This window comes from Lepidochelys kempii, chromosome 26, assembly GCF_965140265.1.
Source record: "Lepidochelys kempii isolate rLepKem1 chromosome 26, rLepKem1.hap2, whole genome shotgun sequence".
NCBI lineage: Eukaryota > Metazoa > Chordata > Testudines > Cheloniidae > Lepidochelys > Lepidochelys kempii.
Window position 1 is genome coordinate 6,657,541 of NC_133281.1, and position 19,196 is coordinate 6,676,736.

Here is a 19,196-nt window from a genome sequence, read left to right on the forward strand (position 1 = left end):
ATGTCAGTGCTATAAGCAATTCACCAGCAGTGCCCAGATAGCAAGTGTGAAAAATCAGGAGGGCAATAGGTGCCTATATAAGACAAAGCCCCAAATAGCGGGACTGTCCCTATAAAATGGGGACACCCGGTCACCCTAACCTACCTGTAGACGCAGCAAGATGGATGGAAGAAAGCGTCCGTGGACCTAGCTTCCGCCTCTTGTGGGGATGAATTCACTCCAGCAACCCCTTCCCTGTCTGTCGCTGTCCTGAGTGTCCACACTCCAGGGGTGGAGCTGCGGCCCTTGTGTTTGCCTCACAGCCTGTCAGCGCTTTCTTCGGCGTGTACAGCGCCGAGCACGGGGGCCCGGGCCAGGCACAGATGCCCCGGCCATCCCCATAAATAACCCTTCACGCAAACAGCGTGCACGCCGGCGGCAGGCGGGGGGGCGGCGCCGGTCAGTCCCCGCCCACGCCCGGCTTTCTGCGGGGAGGCCGCGGGGCGGCGCCGGCGGAGGCGGAGCCGCGGCCGAGGAGCGGGGCTCGGACGCCGCGCGGTGCCGCTGCCGCTGGTCCCCGGCCTGCCGGTGAGTGCGGGCCCCGGCGCGCCCCGCAGGCCGGCCCCGGCCCCCCGCTTCCTCCGGCCCGGCGGCGGCTGCGCCTCGGCCTTCCGAGCACCCGGCGGCGGGCCCGGGGAGCGGAGGGGGGCCGGGCCTGGGTCGCTGGCCCTGCGCCCCCAGTGCGGGTCGCTGGGGGTCCCGCTGGGGGCGGGGGGATGCTTGGGGGGCGGGGGCGGGTCGCTGGGGGTCCCGCTGGGGGCGGGGGGATGCTGTGGGGGCGGGTCGCTGGGGGTCCCGCTGGGGGCGGGGGGATGCTTGGGGGGCGGGGGCGGGTCGCTGGGGGTCCCGCTGGGGGCGGGGGGATGCTTGGGGGGCGGGGGCGGGTCGCTGGGGGTCCCGCTGGGGGCGGGGGGATGCTTGGGGGGCGGGGGCGGGTCGCTGGGGGTCCCGCTGGGGGCGGGGGGATGCTTGGGGGGCGGGGGCGGGTCGCTGGGGGTCTCGCTGGGGGCGGAGGGATGCTTGGGGGGCGGGGGCGGGTCGCTGGGGGTCTCGCTGGGGGCGGGGGGATGCTAGGGGGCAGGTCGCTGGGGGTGGATGCTGGGGGGGCGGGGTGCTGGGGGTCCCGCTGGGGGTGGATGCTTGCGCGGGGGGGTGGGTTGCTGGGGGTGGATGCTGGAGAGGTGTGTGGGGGGTGTTGCTGTGGGTCTTGTTGGGGCTGGGGTGGTGGATGCTGGAGAGGCTGGGGGATTGCTGCGGGTGGGGGCCATGGTGGATCCCGGGAGGGCGGGGAATTGCCTTTGGGCCTTGCTGATGTCAGTACAGGATGCAATAGGACTTTGGGTGGAGGGTGTGGGCGCGGGCTCTGCTATGCAGCCTACTCCAAAGCGCAGAACCACTGTAGACCTCAGTAGTACCAAGGAGCTAAAGCATTTATGAGTGCCCCTCTCCCCTCCCCTGCTGCCTTTTGTCACCCTCTCCCTCTGCGTCCCACCCTCCATCAGGCCACCTCCCCACTGTCACCCTGGCGCTGCGTTGCTTGGATGGTGTCTTCCTCTCCCCTAATGAGAATGACTTCGTCTGCAAGGTCTCCGAAGAACTGGACCATTTTCTGCTCCAAAACCAGCATGAGAAGTAGGTGGCTTATGTTGTGCCGTTTACATTGCAGGAGCTTTCAGATAAGGGCCACAAAACCTGGGCCCTTTTTATCCCATGTGAATAATAAGATGTTTATGGTCCCCTTTGCCCACTGTCATGCAGGATGCTTTGTGGTGTTGGGTGGCTGTGCACTCCATCCAGAGGTGGCTGCATTTCTTTGCTGCTGTATGTCTGTAACTTCAGATGGGCCCTACAGGACGAAAGATTTTATTAGAGATGGGGGGGCTGAGCCGCAACATTTGGAGCCAGATCCCATGTCCTAGACCAGTGATTCTCAACCAGGGGTATGCGTACCCCTGGGGGAAAGCAGAGCTCTTCCAGGCGGTACATCAGCTCATATGGATATTTGCCTAGTTTTACTACAGGCTATATAAAAAGCCGTAGCGAAGTCAGTACAAACTAAAATTTCATACAGACAGTGACTTGTTTATACTGCTCTGTATGCTGTGTACTGAAATGTAAGTACAATATTTATATTCCAATTGATTTATTTTATAATTATATGGTAAAAATGAGAAAGTCAGCAATATTTCACTAATAGTGTGCTGGGACACATTTGTATTTTTATGTCTGATTTTTATAAGCAAGTGAGGTGAAACTTGGGGTACACAAGACAAATCAGACTCCTGAAAGGGGTACAGTAGTCTGGAAAGGCTGAGAACCACTGTCCTAGACCATTCAGAACTGGGTTATGGTTTATGGCCATTAAAGCAAGAGGGATCAGTTACAAAGTTTGAGCCTGGATCTGCACTTTCTCAAAGTGCAGGGTTTTTGCCCTGGGCCCATCTCTAACTATTATTCTTCCAGAATTATGCTGGATGCTAGCAACTTCTACAACAGCCAGTTCCCAGCCTCGCTCACTTGATGTCCCCGCTTGGTGGGTTATTACCAATAGTTTAAGATCAAACTGTTCTTCGTCAGCCCCTCCCTGCTAAGGCCTTCCTGTGCACAGTGTTCTCTGTCCCAGCAGAAAACAACTATGGGGCATGATGAACACAAACCCCTTGGCTTGGCTGCACTCCAGAAGTATGTTTTGCCTGTCTGCTTGTGCACAGATAATAAGATTCAGATGAGTTTGTGTCAGAGAGTAGGGGCTAGATGGGAGAGAGAGACGTGTTCCAGGTAGACTTGCTTGTACTCTAGTTGTTTGAAATGGATGCTTAGTACAGTATTTTAGACTGAGGAAGATATTAAAGTCCAGTCTATAGTCTATTTCACTGGGCGTGAAACTAGATGTGATTTTGGTGTGTGTATAAATACCATGCAATGTGAAACAGAATATCTTTTTTTTTTGACCTCATAATTTCTGAAGATACATATAATAAAGGGTTTCCCTGTGAATTTAACACCGTGAAAGGTGCCGGATTGAAAGGTCTCAACCTTGATGCCCTCTTGTTTATCCATAGAACAGATAAAGGCAGAAGGATAATCTTTTGGTGAAAGCACTGGCCTGGAACTGGGGAAACCTGGTTCGGTTCCAGACTCTGTCCTGTGTAACCTTGGGCAAGTCTCTTCATCTCTCTGGGTCTCTGTTCCCCACCTGCAATGCAGGGTAATAACACTGCGCTCCCTGGCAGGGGTGTTGCGAGGCTAAATTTGCCAGTGTTGGCAAGTTACATCATGACAGGGACAGCAGAGCAAGCTGACCCAACCCAGTCGTGCCCTGGAGGGGTGCGAGGGTATGTCAGGCACCACAGACTGTTCGCTCTCTAGCCCCTCTGCTGTTGCTCCCAGCTAGGAGGCCAATTGGCTTTTGGGATGTGGCTCGCTGGCCACGGGGAATGGAGTTAAGATCCCCAGGAGTGATTTGGGGTCACTAATGGGGACTTGCAGTGTCTGCTTCTGCTTCTCCTTCCCCGCCCATTTCAAGCTGATGATGCCCTGTTTTCCTTTTCCAGAGTTCTCTTGTTCCCCCCCTTGTCCAGCCGCCTCAGGTACCTGATCCACAGGACTGTGGACAATGTCGATTTGTTAAGCAGCTTTTCCGTTGGGGAAGGATGGAAGAGAAGGACTGTTATATGTCACTCAGTCATAAGGTAAGGTGCTGTAGGTACAGCAGTACTTCTCCCTTACTGTGCCTTCCATCTCATGGTGCTGGGTCTCACTGCACCCCGTGAGGATGGCTTGATCCCTATTCTCTTCTGCAGATACGGAAAAAGGCCGTGAGTGGTTAAGTGACTTGCAAGGGTCACACGGCGAGTCAGTTATGAATAGAACCCAAGAGTTCTGACTGCCGGTCACATAGCTGAACAACAAAACTATCCCTCCTCAATTCACGCAATAGGCCTGAATTTACAACTGTGGGTAATTTCACCCCTTGGGGTTCAAGCAATACTCGTCAAAGTGATGCTATGACAATCACCAAACTGCCTAGTTGTACTGAATCCAGGCAAAAAGCTAACAGCTTTACCCTACTTTTGTAATGCAGTGAATTCTATTTAGATGCGTAAGGCGAGGGAGTTCGGTCTAGTTGGAGCACAGGACAGGGAATCGGGAGGCCTGGGTTCTATATCGAGATCTGTAAGGGAGTGTTGTCTAGTGGTTAGAGTAGGGAGTCAGGACTCCTGGGATCTAGACCCAGATCTGAGGCAGGGAATGGGGAGTGCTGGGTTCTATACCCCGAACTGGAAGGGAGTGTGCGCTAGTGGTTAAAGCCGGGTGTCAAAACTCTTTGAATTCCGTTCCTGTTCTGTCATTTCCCTGTGCGATCTTGGACAAGTTACTTAACCTTATGGTGCCCCAGCTAAAGGGACGTTGTCCGCTTAAAAGTCGTACGTATTAAACATCTATTTGTTATGTGCACTTTAAGATTAAAATGCGAGAATTAAAAAAACAGATAAGTTTGTCAGTAACTTACGCTGTTTGGTCACGTTGTTTTTTCTCCCCTGGCATTTCTCTCTGTGAAGAATCAGCAGAATTACTTTCACTTTTGTGCACAGTCATTTTTGTTTTCAGATACTCACTGCTGCAATGTTTGGGTTGCAAAACCTCCAGAGGGACATTTGTATGTGTTTAAAAACAGAAGTTCCTATTACAACCTAAAACAACAGTATGGGGCATTTCAACACATCTGTCGGACTGAGATTCGGTAGAAGCTCTTTTTAAAAATTCTGAGTCAAAAGAGAGTTGACTATGTCTCTTTCAGTGTTAGCCTGGCGATCAGCCTGGATTCAGGCCGGAGTGGCTGTGATGTCCCTTTTAGGTGGACAGGTGGAATTCTAGACCGAGGAGCGAAGCTTCTTAGCGCTGCAATGTCTGGGCCGCAGGCTCTGCAGGAGATGAATGTTTGTTGTTAAAAACAATTGTTTTCATTGACCCCTTTTTAAAAAAATTGTAGAAAAATTCCTGTTAGTCTTGGGGATTTGTCAGAAATTAAATGTTGGGCCAAATGTAAGTGGATGGGCTGCCCCTTTAATCCACCTGTCAAAAGGATAGATGATGCAAGGCAAAATACTGGGAACTTGTGCTTGCTTTTGCAGGGTGGGTGTCTGAAGCCGCTGTTGTTATATTGTCCCAAGTGAATAGGAGGAGGTGTAGAATTTTTTTTTCCATCAGGAATTAGAGCCCGACGGTTTACTCTGTCCCTCACTTTGTTTTGATGATCAGTTGGGTGGCGCATCGAGGGATGAATGCAGAGCATAGCCCAGGGGTGGGCAAACTATGGCCCGGGGGCCACATCTGGCCCTTGCAGGTGTCTTAATCCAGCCCTTGAGCTCCTGCCGGGGAGTGGGGTCTGGGGCTTTCCCCGCACTGCATGTGCCGGGGCTCCTGGAAGCAGCAGCATGTCCCCCCTCTGGGTCCTACGTAGATGGGCAGCCAGGGGCTCCACACACTGCATCTGCCCCAAGCGCTGCCCCCGCAGCTCCCATTGGCCAGCAGCCGCGGCCAAGGGGAGCTGCAGGGGTGGCACCTGCTTGTGCCTCCGCGTAGGAGCAGAAGGGGGGACATGCCACTGCTTCCAGGAGCTGCTGGAGGTAAGCGCCACCCAGAGCCTGCACCCCTGACCCCCTCCTGTGCCCCAGCTCCCGCCCCAGCCCTGATCCCCAGCCCGCCCTCCGAACCCTTCGGTCCCAGCCTGGAGCACCCTCCTGCCCCACCAGCCGGAGCCCGCACCCCAACCCCCAATTTTGTGAGTGTTCGTGGCCCACCATACAATTTCCATACCCAGATGTGGCCTTCGGGCCAAAAAGTTTGCCCACCCCTGGCATAGCCGGTTTTCTGAATTAATAGCTTCTTGTCTCCCCTTCTCATTTGTTGCTCCTCAGGCTTCGCTGCCGCCTGGTCCCCTTGTCATGTGCTAATGCACGTGCTTGGTTCCCTCCTTCCTGTGTATGCAGCTTAACACTTGGTCCTTTTCTCCTGATGTGCCCTGGACATACTGCCCAGTAGCTGCTTTCCTTTCTCTCCATCTTCCCTCGATGCTCCTCTCGGTTTCCTCCTCCTCCTCTGTAGCACAGCGTGCTAAAATGGCAGCTGCTTTTACAGGCCTCCAGGCTCCCTTGCAGTGAAGAGCCTAGTCCCTTGTGGAAGCAGCTGGAGCGGAGGGTGTGAAGCCAGTGCCCTAGTAACTTAGCCAGCTCTGCACAGATCACCAGCAAGTGATCTGTGGGCCGCAGTTTGCTGTGAAGGACACGTGCATGCACTACGTTGGTGACGGTGTGTATGGTTGTACTTTTGATCTTGTCAATAGTGCTGACTTGTAATAGGAAGGAGGGGAAGCTGCTCCTGCTGAAGTTTGACTACAGCATGAAGTGTCCCAGCACATCATGTATTTCCCTGCTGTTTTGGCACTAGGTTGCCCGAGGAGCCTGGTGATCAGAACAGTTCCTGCAGCACCACAGCGAGATCCCACCGCCCTCTCCAGCCCAGAAGTAGGGGAGGCAGAGCCGCGGGGCCGCGCCATGCGGAGGTACCTGCCGATGGCTCTCAAGTCAACAGAGGAATCGGCAGGACTAGGCGGCAGCCCCGGAGGAAGCCGGATAAAGCTTTGTATGTCCCCAGGGTGATGCGCGAAAAACTGGAGGAGTTGAGAAACGAAAACCTGGCTGGAGCTGGAGCTGAGCCAGATGGTGATGTGGTGCAAGAGGCAGGGAGCTGCATTGAAAGTGCAACCGATGGGACCCCAGAGGAGTTGGGTAACTTTGAGGCCACTACAAATTCCAGCAGGGTAGCAAGTAATCTTGATCCAGTCCCAAGCAAGGAAATTCCTGAAGTCCAGGGCCCTAAAGAGGCATATGAAGAACATATTGTGTGTGAAATCCGTGGTGATAAAAGTAACACGTGTCCAGTGGACTGTTCAGATGTCCCTGTGTGGGAGTGTGCCAGGAACCTATCTGTATTGGAAGGCCAGGATAAAGACTGTTCAGATGCCCGTGCATTGGAGTGTAGCAAAACCCTATCTCAACGTGAAGACCAGGATAACGGCAGTACAGATGCCATTGTATTGGAGTGTAGCAAAAACCGGCACCAAGGAGAAGATCAAGATCAAGACACCATGGATGCCACTGTATCGGAGTGTAGCGAAAACGTACTGGCCCTGGAAAACCAGGATAAAGGCTCTACGAATGCCACTCTATCAGAGTGTAGCAAAAACCTGTCCCTGCCAGAAGACCAGAATAAGGAGTCTGTGGATGCCTCCTTATTGGAACAAAGCAAGAACTTTTCAGTACTTGAAAACCAGGATGAGGGCTGTACAGACACCATCATATTGGAGCGTAGCCAGAACCTAAGTCTCCCAGAAAACCAGAATCAAAGAGGTATGGATGCCCCTGGAATGGAGTATGGTAAAAAACCATCTATACTGGCTGACCAGGATAAGCACCGCATGGATACCTCTGTACTGGATCGTGCCCAAAAGATATCACTACCAGAAGATGGGGATGAGGATTGTACAGTGCTGGTGGGCAGACTGCGGTGTGGGCTGGAATTGTCTGCAGAGGATAGAGGCATGGAAAACCCTGCAGTGAATGAGCAAGAGGAGAGCAGCGTAGAGGAGGACTGTGGCGCTGAACTCTTGCAAGAGGTAAAGGTTTTGATGGGAATGTTACCGTAGAGACTGGATTTGTGACAGTAATGACCAGTGGATGGGCTGTGGATTAGAGATGTGGCAGTGATTTTAAGAGGCTCTGTCGTCTTCCTCTAAAAGGGAGAGGAGGAGCCCTTGAGACACCTCTTTGTCATGGCTCTGGCAGACGTCTGGTTATGGCTCCTGCTTGCTTTTATTGAACCACTTAAAAGTATAGAATCGTAGGACTGGAAAGGACCTCGAGAGGTCTTCTAGTCCAGTCCCCTGCCCTCGAGGTAGGGTTAAGTATTCTCTAGACTGTGTGACTGTGAAATGACTGGGGAGTGGATGGCTCAGGCAGTGGGCTGTGTGGTACACACAGGTGGGTCTCAATCCATTTCCTAGCAGCCAGGGGTCTCCATCTTAAAGCCCTTCTGCTGCTAACTGGGTCTGTTGAACAGCACAGGCCAAAGACTGAATGGGCGATGGGAGCTGAATTCCCCTCTCATCCCTATAGGGGTCTTTCCAGAGCAGGGTGCAGGCATGTTGGTTGGAGCAGCGTGTAGGGGAAAGCTGGTGGCTAAACTGGTTATGCCATTTTCCGGTGGGATCAGTCCTAAGTATCTTACATGGCTCCCATTCCTGTAGTATCGGAGCATCTCATGATCTTTAGAGCATTTATCCTGTGAGGCAGGGCAGTGCTATTATCCCCATTGTACAGGTGGGGAACTGAGATACTAAGTGACCTGCCCAAGGTCACACTGGAAGGGTGTGGCAGAGCAGGGAATTGAACCCAGGTCTCATCCCAGGCTTGCACCCTAGCCCCTGTATATGTAAAATGTACAGGCATACTTTGTGCTTGATAGAACATTGCATTTTTGAAGACCCCTAAATGTCCTTGCTCATTGGCTTCTCCTGCAATATTAGAAATGCACCTTGACATCTAACACTCTTCTCCTCCCAGATTGCAACTTACTTGACTGTAAAGGACATTAGCGTCGAGAAGATCCAGTTCGATTATTCCAGCTATGGGGATGCACAGATCAATGAGGGAGATTTTGGACATGTTACAGAGATCTACGATTTCCTGCCATCCCTGAAAACGGAGCATCTGATGGAAGCATTTTCAGAGTTCCAGTAAGTACCTACCTCAGAACAGGGCAGTTCCTGCTTGCCGTCCGAGCTTAAAGACATTCCGCTTGACATCAGTGGTGCCAAGTGCCTGAGTGAAGTGAGCAGGATGCGTGCAGCCTTGCATACACGATATAAATTGTTTCAAGGGCCAGTGCAAGAATCTGACGAAGTTTCATTGCATTTCAGTTCTGTCTTTGCATTGTTTTTAGTGGCTGGAGCACCAAACTGGGACTCGGAAGACCTGGGGTCTATTCCTGGCTCTGCCACTGGCCTGCTGGGTGACCTGGGGCAAGTCACTTTGCTGCTCTGTGCCTCAGTTTTCCCATCTATAAAATGGGGATAATGTTACTGACCTCCTTTTGTTAACCTTTTTGAGATGTAGTGATGGAAGGCGCTATATGAGAGCGAGGTGGTTTATTTGTATTATCCTCGATTTCTCTATAAAAATAGAAATCGTGATTCTTTAGGCCCTAATCCGGCAAACACGTACAAAGGTGCATGACTTTAGTCATGTGAGTATCATATGGATTTCAGTGGGACTGCTTGTTAGGTAGGTGCTGATATTATAATAATAATATTATATCGGCCTTTCATCCGTAAAGCTCTGTTTTTCACAATCTTTAATGTTGTTATCCTCACAACACTCCAGTTCCGCACCTTTCAGAGGCTAAGTGTCTTGCCCAAGGTCACAGAGGAAGTCTGTGGCAGAGCAGGGAACTGATCCTAGCTCTCCCAAGTTCTAGGCTAGCGTGCTAACCACCGGACTATCTTTCCTTAAACGGCCCTCATCACTGTAGTATCAGAGTTCCTGCGTAAAATTACACCTGTTGATTAGAGTTCAACTCCTAAAGTATATTCAGTCCTTGGGGTCGCTGCTGAAAATGCAGTAAGGATTGGGTCCTTACTTTGCTCTTTCAGAGGTAAGATTGATCGTGTAAATGTGTAGCACGGAGGCAGTAATCCAATGAAAGCTCCTTAAGGAGTGCATTGATTGTCGTGTCAGAACAAAATTCATCCCCTTAACAGTGGAGCTGTGACCAGCGTCCACTCTGCAAAAATGTTTGATTATTGCATCTGCAGATGGATACGCATTCATGCTCTTCCCTACCACCTGCTTAATGTACATAATGGTGTGGTGGTAAGTTTCTGCAGGAGACCCTGTAGCTTAATAGTAACGTTAACTCCGAAAGACACAAGCTACTTTTTACAGTCTGTCCTCGGCATTTACTTTATGCACTTAGCTCTGATGGGGGACCGGGCTGAAGGCTATCATTAAAACGAAACTGATAGTTTTCCAGTTCTCATGCCCCTAGCATAAAGCAATGGCATTGGAGTTTCCAGTGCTGCTGGGGAGTCTTTGAATGTTTTGGTTGGTTGGCTTTCATGCGCTTAAAAACTCTCTCTCTCTCTCCCCCCTTTTTTTTTGGTACCCCTTTCTGACGCTTGCACTTCTTGCACCCGCATTCCTGTTGACATTGGAGGAATCAATTTGTCTGAATGATACATAACGCTTAGCTCTTTCCATGACACATCCCAAATCTGGGATTGGAATTAAACCATGTGTTTCTTTTAAAGAAATGTGTAATCACTGGGGGCAACAAGCCCTTGGTGGGGGGGGGCACTTGAGTGGGGTTCAGGATATGTGGATTCTGTGCCCGCCTCTTCTATTAAGTCACTGTGGGGCCTTGAATAAGTTCCACTTCGCCCCTCTACTTCTGTCTTCCCACACCTACAAAAAGGGGATAATGCTTTGTAAAGCACTGGGTATCTAGGGATGAAAAGCACCCCTAAGTACTGATATTACTAACTGACGCTATTTGCCAGATTGTTTATGGTGTTGCTCTCCTTTTTCTTTGTAGCAAGAGTGGTTTCAAAATTCAGTGGGTCGATGACACTCATGCCCTGGGTATCTTTTCCAGTCTGGCAGCAGGTAACGTGACTTGATTCTTTAGTAACCTATGGCGTTGGTGGGACTTCACCAATGTTGCACGGTAAAGAGTTGCGGAACCTTAAAATTCCACTTGCCCTGTAAGCTGAATTCCAGTGGGGGTCATTGGGTTTCTGTTACTAAAAAGAAGATGCCCCATTCCTTCTGGTAAGGTGAAATGTGGAAGAGCCAGGTCCACAGCGTGGTATTGGTAAGGAAATCGTATTTAGGATTAAATCCAATTTCATCCCAAATCGCACATTCTCACTGGCAGTTGAAAAGAAATCCATTTCCCTATGTGGGCGTGGAGAGTTCTCTAACTTCTCATCACCCTTGCACACCCTATGGAAGTGAAAGTCTCTCCCACAGCTGTTAGGCGTCCTGGTTCCTGAATGAAGCAACCTTCTGTCACGGTCATGGGAGATACCGCTGACAGTGCATGCCAAGTCATTCCAGTTCTGAATCTAAGCAGCTGCAAAACATTGATGCCAGTTCCCTGCCCTGCCACCTCCCCCAACTTTAAACTTCTTTAAACCACAGGTTCAACTTCTGACACAAGAACCTAGAATTAATTCTGCATTGTTGATGTTCTCTTCTATGAAGTACATGTTCTGCGGAAACTCTGCTTTGCAGGTTTTTAATTGGCTTGGGTAATAACCAGGCTGCTGGGACTCCCTGTATAAGGAATTAGTGTGTGAATCATTTTGCATTTTAGAAATGAATCCGTTCTGCCAACTGGGTTTATTCTCAAAAATGAACAAAATTCTAGCAAGCCTACAACAAAGGGGACATGATTAACGGCTTGTGACATCTAGGTCAAAACACCTGACCTTATGGCAAACTGACCCCCAGCTCATAATGTTCCTTAGAGCAGTTCATGTCTGGCTGTGCGTATATGCAGAAAGCCTTCATTCTATATGTGGGGCCTGATCCTATCATCCCTGATCTGTCCTGAACAAAGCAGTTACAAATTTCAGTGGGAATCTTGCAGGCCCAAGGCCTACGGGATTCAACATGAGTGAATTGAATAAATTCCGCTAAAAATCTAAGGCCAGATCATCAGCTGAGATAAAATGGTGTCATTCCATTGGCTTCAGTGGTGGTGTGTTCACTGAACTTTGTTTATAGTTACAAAAATTCAGCTTGTTGACCATAGCGATCTTTATTCTTTGAAGCATCTCAGGCCTTGGGACAGAGTTATCCTTCTCTAAAGATCCGATCTTTGATCCATGGGACAAGACAGTCTAAAACCAAGGCACTTCAGCGACCAAGTAAGAAACCTTTGATTTGCGTTTGCTCCTTGTTTTGCATATCTTCTGCTGCTAGGGGTGGTTACTGTGGCTAACTTATTAATTATACTGGATTTAAAAATAAACCCACAGTAAAGACCTTTACTGCTTTAAGAACAGGTGTTTACTCTTGTGGCTTTATTGGCACTGTTGTGGTGTAGGAGGGTGAGCTGAATTCTTTTCTGCCTCATGCATCAATTGTCACCTTAATTCTGCTCATGGAAGATTTTGAGTTATGATGCCTGAGGCAGAAAGAATCCAGCTGGGTCTGTAGATTAGAAAAGTGACTGTGAAGGGGAGCACATCAGAGGTGGAATAAGAGTATTAACACACCAACTCAGTCTTGTTGCAAGTCACTTTTCTGACTTTTGTGGCACACCTCAAAACCATCTGCTGCCTTAAGGAGTGGCGTGATCAAGTAGTTGTCTTGTGTGTTTGTAACAGGAGAACAAAGCATGCAGAGGAAGATCACAGATCTTTATTTTTTAGCATAGGCCAAAATTTTTATAGTTGGGTGCCCACAGTTAGGCACCTAAATAACTGACCTGATTTGCAAAGTTGCTTTTCACAGACAGCTCTAATATCAGAGAGAGCTGCAGGGATATCCCCACCCTCGAAAATCAGACCCTATGGACACCCAAGCTTAAAAATCTTGTCCGTAGCCTGTTAAATACCGTAACTTCTACATTATTCCACCTGTCCTCTGCTAAATGCAGCCTGCTGCTGAATGCATTATTAGTAAATATCCTTTTGAAAAGCAGCAAGTCCCACCAGGAGGCATTGTGTACAGTAACACAGGAGCCAGTTCCGCGCTCTGGTACAGTCACAGTTCCCACTGACTTCAGGGAGAGGTACCAAAAGTTTTGGGGGTAGAATTAGATTGGTGGTAAGAGAGCCTGTGTTGCACTCTGACAGTACAGACGGGATTGACTGACTGGTTGCTTTTAAGCACATGCTTAAACTCCATTGCTTTCAGTGGGGCCTCAGCACTGAAGCACGGACTCTGGTGAATGTAGGGCTCCTTTTCGATGCCACTTGCTTCAGTTGTATAAAGCATAAATAGCAGTCAAGAATGAGATCTGTTTCCACCATTGATGTTGGGGATCTGGGGTGTATATTAATTGATGTTAATAGAGACTCATGGTACATTTTCCCCCTACGCTAATTAGTTCAAACAATTAAATATCACAGAAAATGAAACCAATAGCAGTTAGTACTTTGTGGTTGGCATAATTTTTATTATTCAGTAGCAGATTCAGATAAAATTGTTTAAGCTTAGCCATTCAGAGTTAGTAACATTCAGTTCATTTGATTACTTTAAAATCATACTGTAATCAGTTATGCTTGCTGCAGTAAAAGTGAAATGTCATGCATCTTGGCGCAATATAAAGATTTCACTGTACATATAATTACCGTGTTTGTCCAGTATATTGCAGTCAAAATAAATTTCAGTATTAATTAAAAGGACACTGTCATTTTTTTACCACTTCCTGAGTTACTAGCATGGCTAGATTATTGAAACTGAATTTTTCAACAAATCCAATTAGCTTTTCCCACTTTTGTTCAGCTTGTATGGTGAAGGGACTGGTCTAGTTCACATCCTGATTCTTGTGCGCTAGGCTAGGGGTGTGATATCAGGGTTGCGGAGGAATGTTTGAACCTGAACAAAATTGTATTTAATTAAAAAAAACCCCGTTTTTACCAAAACCTAAACTAGCTGACAGTGTCCCCTTTAGAACCTTGTCAGGAATACTGGTGATTTATTTTCCAAGCTGTGGAATGGATAAATTGAGCCACTGTCCCTCTTGTTTTTTTTGCTGCCGTTGGGCTGCCTCCAGTTTTTTTGTTTGAACAATCTTTTAATAACCCAGGCCAAGCCATATTGCTCACTGGATGATTTCAAGTTTGCAAACAGTTAAACGACTCTACTGGTATCAAATCCACTGTATATTAAACGAACGCTTATTGAGCCTGTGGGTTTGGACTTGGTAAAATGTTGGCTTTTCTTTTTAAAAAAAAAAAAAAAGTAATCATTTTGAAGCTTTAACAAGCCAGCTGGTGGTTAACAGCAGCAATTGCCAATAACCTTGGGCAAATGGGCTCTTCAGAAAAGCCTTTTAAAATCTACACAATCATTTCAAAATGTTTAGGAGTTGAAGCAGTCTGCTTTCCGAGGGGTTAGCACTAGGCTTTCAGAGTGAGTGTCTCAACTGATGTCAGTTTTTCTTGGTATCTGAATTGCTAAATTTTGCCAGGAGTGGTTCTGAAGCAGTTGGTGAATTTTAATCACTGAAGGCTCTCTACCACTGCAGTGAGGGACCAGGTTAAGCTATTTGAATATAACACTTTGCCTTTTGTCTTTGAATCTATGTGTATTACAGACAATAAATTTGGCCCCTCAGCATCCCATTGAGGCAGGTCAGTAAAGTCCCCTGGTGTGAGGTAGGATGGTTGAGACAGTGGTGAAATGACTTGCCTGTAATTGCACGGTGACTCTGTGGAAGAGCTGACTCCCAGTTATGTAGTTTAGCTACGAGAGTGTGTTCCTAAACTAAGAGAATTTAATTAGGGGGACTTCCCCCTCTCCTCCATTTTGTTTGATTTCTCATCTGTTTTATTTAGAGCTCCTTCAGCTGGCTAAAGAGAGACCCCAGACTGACACTGCAGTGGCTAGAAGGCTGGTGACAAGGGCTCTGGGGTTGCAGCACAGAAAGCAGAGAGTCTCAGGTGGTGACGTGCTACATCCTGGGAACTTGGAAGAGTAAACTGACCCTGGGCTGAAGACAAGCTTCAAAGGAGCATGGGTGGGATAGCAAACTGCATGCGGAACAGTGAGTTGCCATTAGGACACACTGTGGAGTTGGGTTTTTTTCCCCCTTTAAATGAAGGAAGGGAACAAGTTTACTGTTGTTAATATTGAACTCCCTTGTTGCATTCTGGGAAATGGGCCACCTAGTTTTTCAAATTATTTCTCACTAATCCAGGGTACAGAGGCCACTGTAAACTAGCTCTTTACTAGGGAGAGCATTTTATCTTAGTCCCCAGCAGGTGTTTATCAACACCCTGCCAAAGCAGCTCATTGCCACTTTGGGGTGATTGGTAATCTCCACTCATGGGCTGTGATAGCTACAACAGCAAAGCCTCCTAGATCTAAGCACTAAATTCTTTTAAAATGTATAAAGCCTCTCATAAGAGCTGCCCTAGATTGAACGTTGTGGGAGGGAAGAAGGGAATACTTTGGGCCTTGATTGGAAGCAAGAAACACAGAGCAACACATTTGCAGGAGTCAATAGCTGTTTAATGTTTACTGAAGTTGTAAAGCTGACGTTTGTTAAAATAAAGTTATACCACAAAACTGATAAGCAGCAAATGCATGTGGCAGCATCAGTTTTTCTGGATACACAGTATGTAACAAGCATGCTCAGGGTTGTGATGGTGCAGTATTTCAAGGAGTGTTCTTATCCACTGATTTGGGGGGGAAGCCAGAACTTGACATCCCCTGATCCTGAGAGAATGCTGCAAGACTCCCACTGCAGGAGCTCAGGCTTTTGAACATTCTTCAGGCTCAGGCCTTTACTAAAGTCTCTCCTCCTCAGAACAAAATGGAGCTTTCCAGATTACTGTAGGTGCAAAACTTTAGCCAGATGCCTCTCTCTAGGCAGAGAGGAATAACTTAGTATTTATTAGATACATACTTGAAGATCCTCTGATAGACATTAGCAAAGGGCTTGGCAGGCATTCCTTACACCTCACAACACCCCTGTGAGGTAGGTTAGAGAGAGCAAAAATGAGGTTAAAGGGACACATCCAACTTCAATCACACTTTAGGTGCGTAATAAGATAAAACATTTCAGTCCAGTAATGTTAGTATAACTAAGTGATTTTCCAATTTGCACTCAGCTGATGCAATACCAGCCTTTGCTGTAACTTAAGAAGTGACTAGAGCTCAGGTTTGTTGAAGTCCCTTTAGTTGGTTTGCTGACTCAGAGCAAGCGAGTGGGAGTAGAACCCAGGTATCCTGGCTCCCAGTCCCTTGCCCCAGCCACATGGCAGAGGGGTGAAAGAACTAAATTTCCAGGTCACTCAATGAACATACACAAAAATGGCATATAAAACTCTTTTCTGGGCAAAGGAGATTTTTATTCAAGTAGGTGTGTGTCTGAAGACATGTAGCAACATGTGTCCTCAAACAAACAGAGGAACACACTTAGCACCATTATGCATTTACCGACGTGTAAAATCTCTTTTAAAAAATTGCTTACACAGGTGGTCTGACATAACGCAAAGATCCAGATCCCTGACAGTAAAGGCCAATAAGTTATCTTTGTAAAAGTATATTGATGATACAATGATTAACTATATTCACCCTTTAAAGAAAAGGCTCAGATGTAATATCTATCTTAAAAGGTGTTGGAAGGAAATAGATGTACATAAAATCATTTGGATGAACAGCTTAGTGTGCAGCAGAAATGCTGTTTAGTCTCCCAACACAAGGATGTGTGCTAAATAATGGAACTTTTCCAGGTCTAGATTGCATAATTCACTTGTAGCTGTGTGGAGTTCTGGTAAGTACTGTAGAGAACACAGTGCGTACTAGCCCTGCTTTAGATGTGCCTTTTAAAGATCAAACTGTGAGTGGAGCATTTGAAATGAACAAGCTTATGTTACAGTATTAAATTACACTTGGCAGCTTCCTGGTGTCAGGAAGGTGCTCCAGTTTTTCTTAGCTATGTGCTAAATTGGGTATTTTCATGGCAGGACTGAGGAGGAGTTGGATTTAAGTACCTTTAGAAAAGCAATGTCCGTTCAGACTCGGCTCAAAGCATAAAGATGCTAAGACAGGAGCAAGGCAGCTGAGAGGGAAGTATGTTGAAACACTGTCAATGGTAGGGACACATGTAGGTTGTCCTCACCCAAAGGAAACCACCGCCACCTCTGCAATCTGCTCACTGCAGCCTGGAACTGTGCAGATGAACAAGGTGGGAGGGAGTCTCCAGTGAACAGGTTAGCCTGGATGGATGTGAAGCCCTAGCTGCGAGGACATGGGGGCCTAGTGGAATTAAAGTCTGGTTCCAAATCATCTTAATATTAGGAGTGAAGTTACAAAGCGAATTCTGTTTCCTAGTGTGCTGAGCACCTGAAATGGGTATGGAGGGTGTCGCTGAGAATAACTTACGATGCTAATTTGAAGTCCATGGTTGTTTACTTGGTTTCTTTTCCTGTGCAGTGGTTAGGGAAGTTGCAAACAGGCATCCCTGCTTCCTTAAATAATGGGTGGGAGGCCGGCTGCTCTACCGCGTGGACACCTGGTTATTTGTGAGTCCGCTGAAGTGATCAAACTTCTCTTCCATTTCTTGGCCTAAGGAGTCACCTGAGAGAGGCAGAGAGAACCAGGTACCGTCAGCAAGGTATCACTTGAGACTGTGTAAATTATGCCTCTGACACCAAAGGCAGATGCACAACAAACCAGGTAAATTGAGTAAATTACGCCTCTGTTTCTAAGCTGCCACAAGGTGAGTTTTCCTCCACACCACGGGGAGTTCTGAACTTGGATCAAGGGCCATTGCTTACCTTTTGGCTATTTAATTCTATTAACATTTGACAAGCATATAGCTCAGCTTCAGTTCATACACTACTGAAGGAGTGAGGGGAAGAATAAAACTAACACTTGGCTGTACACCTCACCCAACATCCCACAATTTCCTTCCGAGATCGACCAATATCATCTTTTGCACCTGCGCAAAAACAGGAACTGCTGGTAAGTGACCTGCCCCATACAACAGAGCAAGTTAGTGGCAGAAGCAGAACACACAATTTGACTCCCAGCAGCTGGCTCTAACCTGTAGCTCCCGCTGCATGCCATAGCAACAGCTATTGTTTGAACAGCTCAGCTTAGCTTCCCCCGTGCTCCTGCTTACCTAGATGGCAGTTGTACATCCAGATGCGCTGTCCATCATACCGGCTCTTGCACTTCATCACGTTGTTTGAATAATCCGATTCTGCCACTTCGTAGTTTGGGTTAATGACGATCTGGGAAAAGGTAAACATCATAGAACCAATGAAAGATGTTCAGTGAAATGTAAATGGCAAAGAAGATGGTCTCTTTCTTTGGTGTTTGATTTTTATCCATGCTGGTGCTATACAATGACTTTAAAAGAAACAGATTTTTTTTTGATAAAATGCTTTTTGAAGAAAAAAACCAATCTAAAGGTAGCTTTAATTAAGATACGTTATAGCTCAAAGATATCTCAGTATGGAATAGGAATTTTACATTCTTACTTGATAGTATGAGACAATATATTCATGGAACTCATTTACAAAACTTTTCTTAAACATTACAATCGCTCATGGATTAGGGACCCAATTTCATGGGGTTCCCGTATAGATTATTTAGGTTAATCTTTCTAATCTACCCAATGGGACTCAATGCTCAGTCTTGCAGTTCTCAGACTGTGGATTTGTGGCTCTAGAGACAACATACTTGTTAACAGCAAAAATGTTTTTAAATAAATAAATACATAGAGAGGTGAGAAATAACAGACCTCAACTCTATTGTCCCTCTGCAAATTTGTGTACACAGAGTCAATCCCTTACCTCTCTCTAAAAGTGCAAAGGTTCAAAAAGTTCAAGGAATAGAAGATTGTTGGGGGTGGAATAGATCTGGACAAGGAGAAGAAGTCTGGAGATAAATGTGAGAAGTGAGGGACATAGGGTTGTTTTGTTAAAATATATGTTTGCTGTTGAAGAAAAAAATACAGAATACTTAACGTTGTTGTTTTAGTTAAATAAAACAATTTAAAGTGTCTGTCTGGTGATGGTCTCCTCCTAAGACTAATGATAGTTTACCGCCCAATGACTTCATAAATATCTGCTTCAATTACCTTTGGTAAATGAAATAACCAATTAAACATTTCATTTTCTGATAGAGCTGTAAAACTAATCTGAAAACTTTCAAAATAAATCACTATTTAAAAATGTATAGTGTGTACCTTCTAAATATGAAGCCTACATCTATCTCTGAGTTGTGAAGAATATGTATTAAGATTATAACAACCAACAAGAATGCACTTTTACGTAGAAAGCCATGACTAAATCAAGTCTTTCTGAGTGGTGATTTAAATCAAATCCACCCCATACAGCGCCTGGC

At 47.1% G+C, this 19,196-nt stretch overlaps 2 protein-coding genes across 6 annotated transcripts in view; one reads left to right on the top strand and one right to left on the bottom strand.

The window, feature by feature from the left end:
* The first annotated feature begins 362 nt into the window (after positions 1-362).
* R3HCC1 (R3H domain and coiled-coil containing 1) lies at positions 363-15,411 on the top strand. The gene is made up of 9 exons (XM_073324751.1): positions 363-370; positions 422-567; positions 1,542-1,671; positions 3,594-3,731; positions 6,490-7,717; positions 8,664-8,836; positions 10,693-10,763; positions 11,936-12,031; positions 14,672-15,411. Exons 1-9 carry the CDS (start codon positions 363-365, stop codon positions 14,812-14,814), a joined length of 2,133 nt encoding a protein of 710 aa, XP_073180852.1. The 3' UTR covers positions 14,815-15,411.
* The window catches only part of LOXL2 (lysyl oxidase like 2), a 97,279-nt gene continuing 93,408 nt past the window's right edge, over positions 15,326-19,196 (bottom strand). For 4 of the 5 annotated variants that reach the window (XM_073324947.1, XM_073324949.1, XM_073324951.1 and 1 more), the window contains 2 exons: positions 17,968-18,079; positions 15,326-17,420 (listed from right to left, as the gene is read on the bottom strand). In XM_073324947.1, the coding sequence (XP_073181048.1) occupies positions 17,341-17,420; positions 17,968-18,079 (192 nt within the window). In that variant the 3' untranslated portion in view covers positions 15,326-17,340. Of the gene's footprint in view, positions 17,421-17,967; positions 18,080-18,643; positions 18,729-19,196 lie in introns of those variants that run through there. The other variant, XM_073324952.1, reaches the window with a different exon arrangement.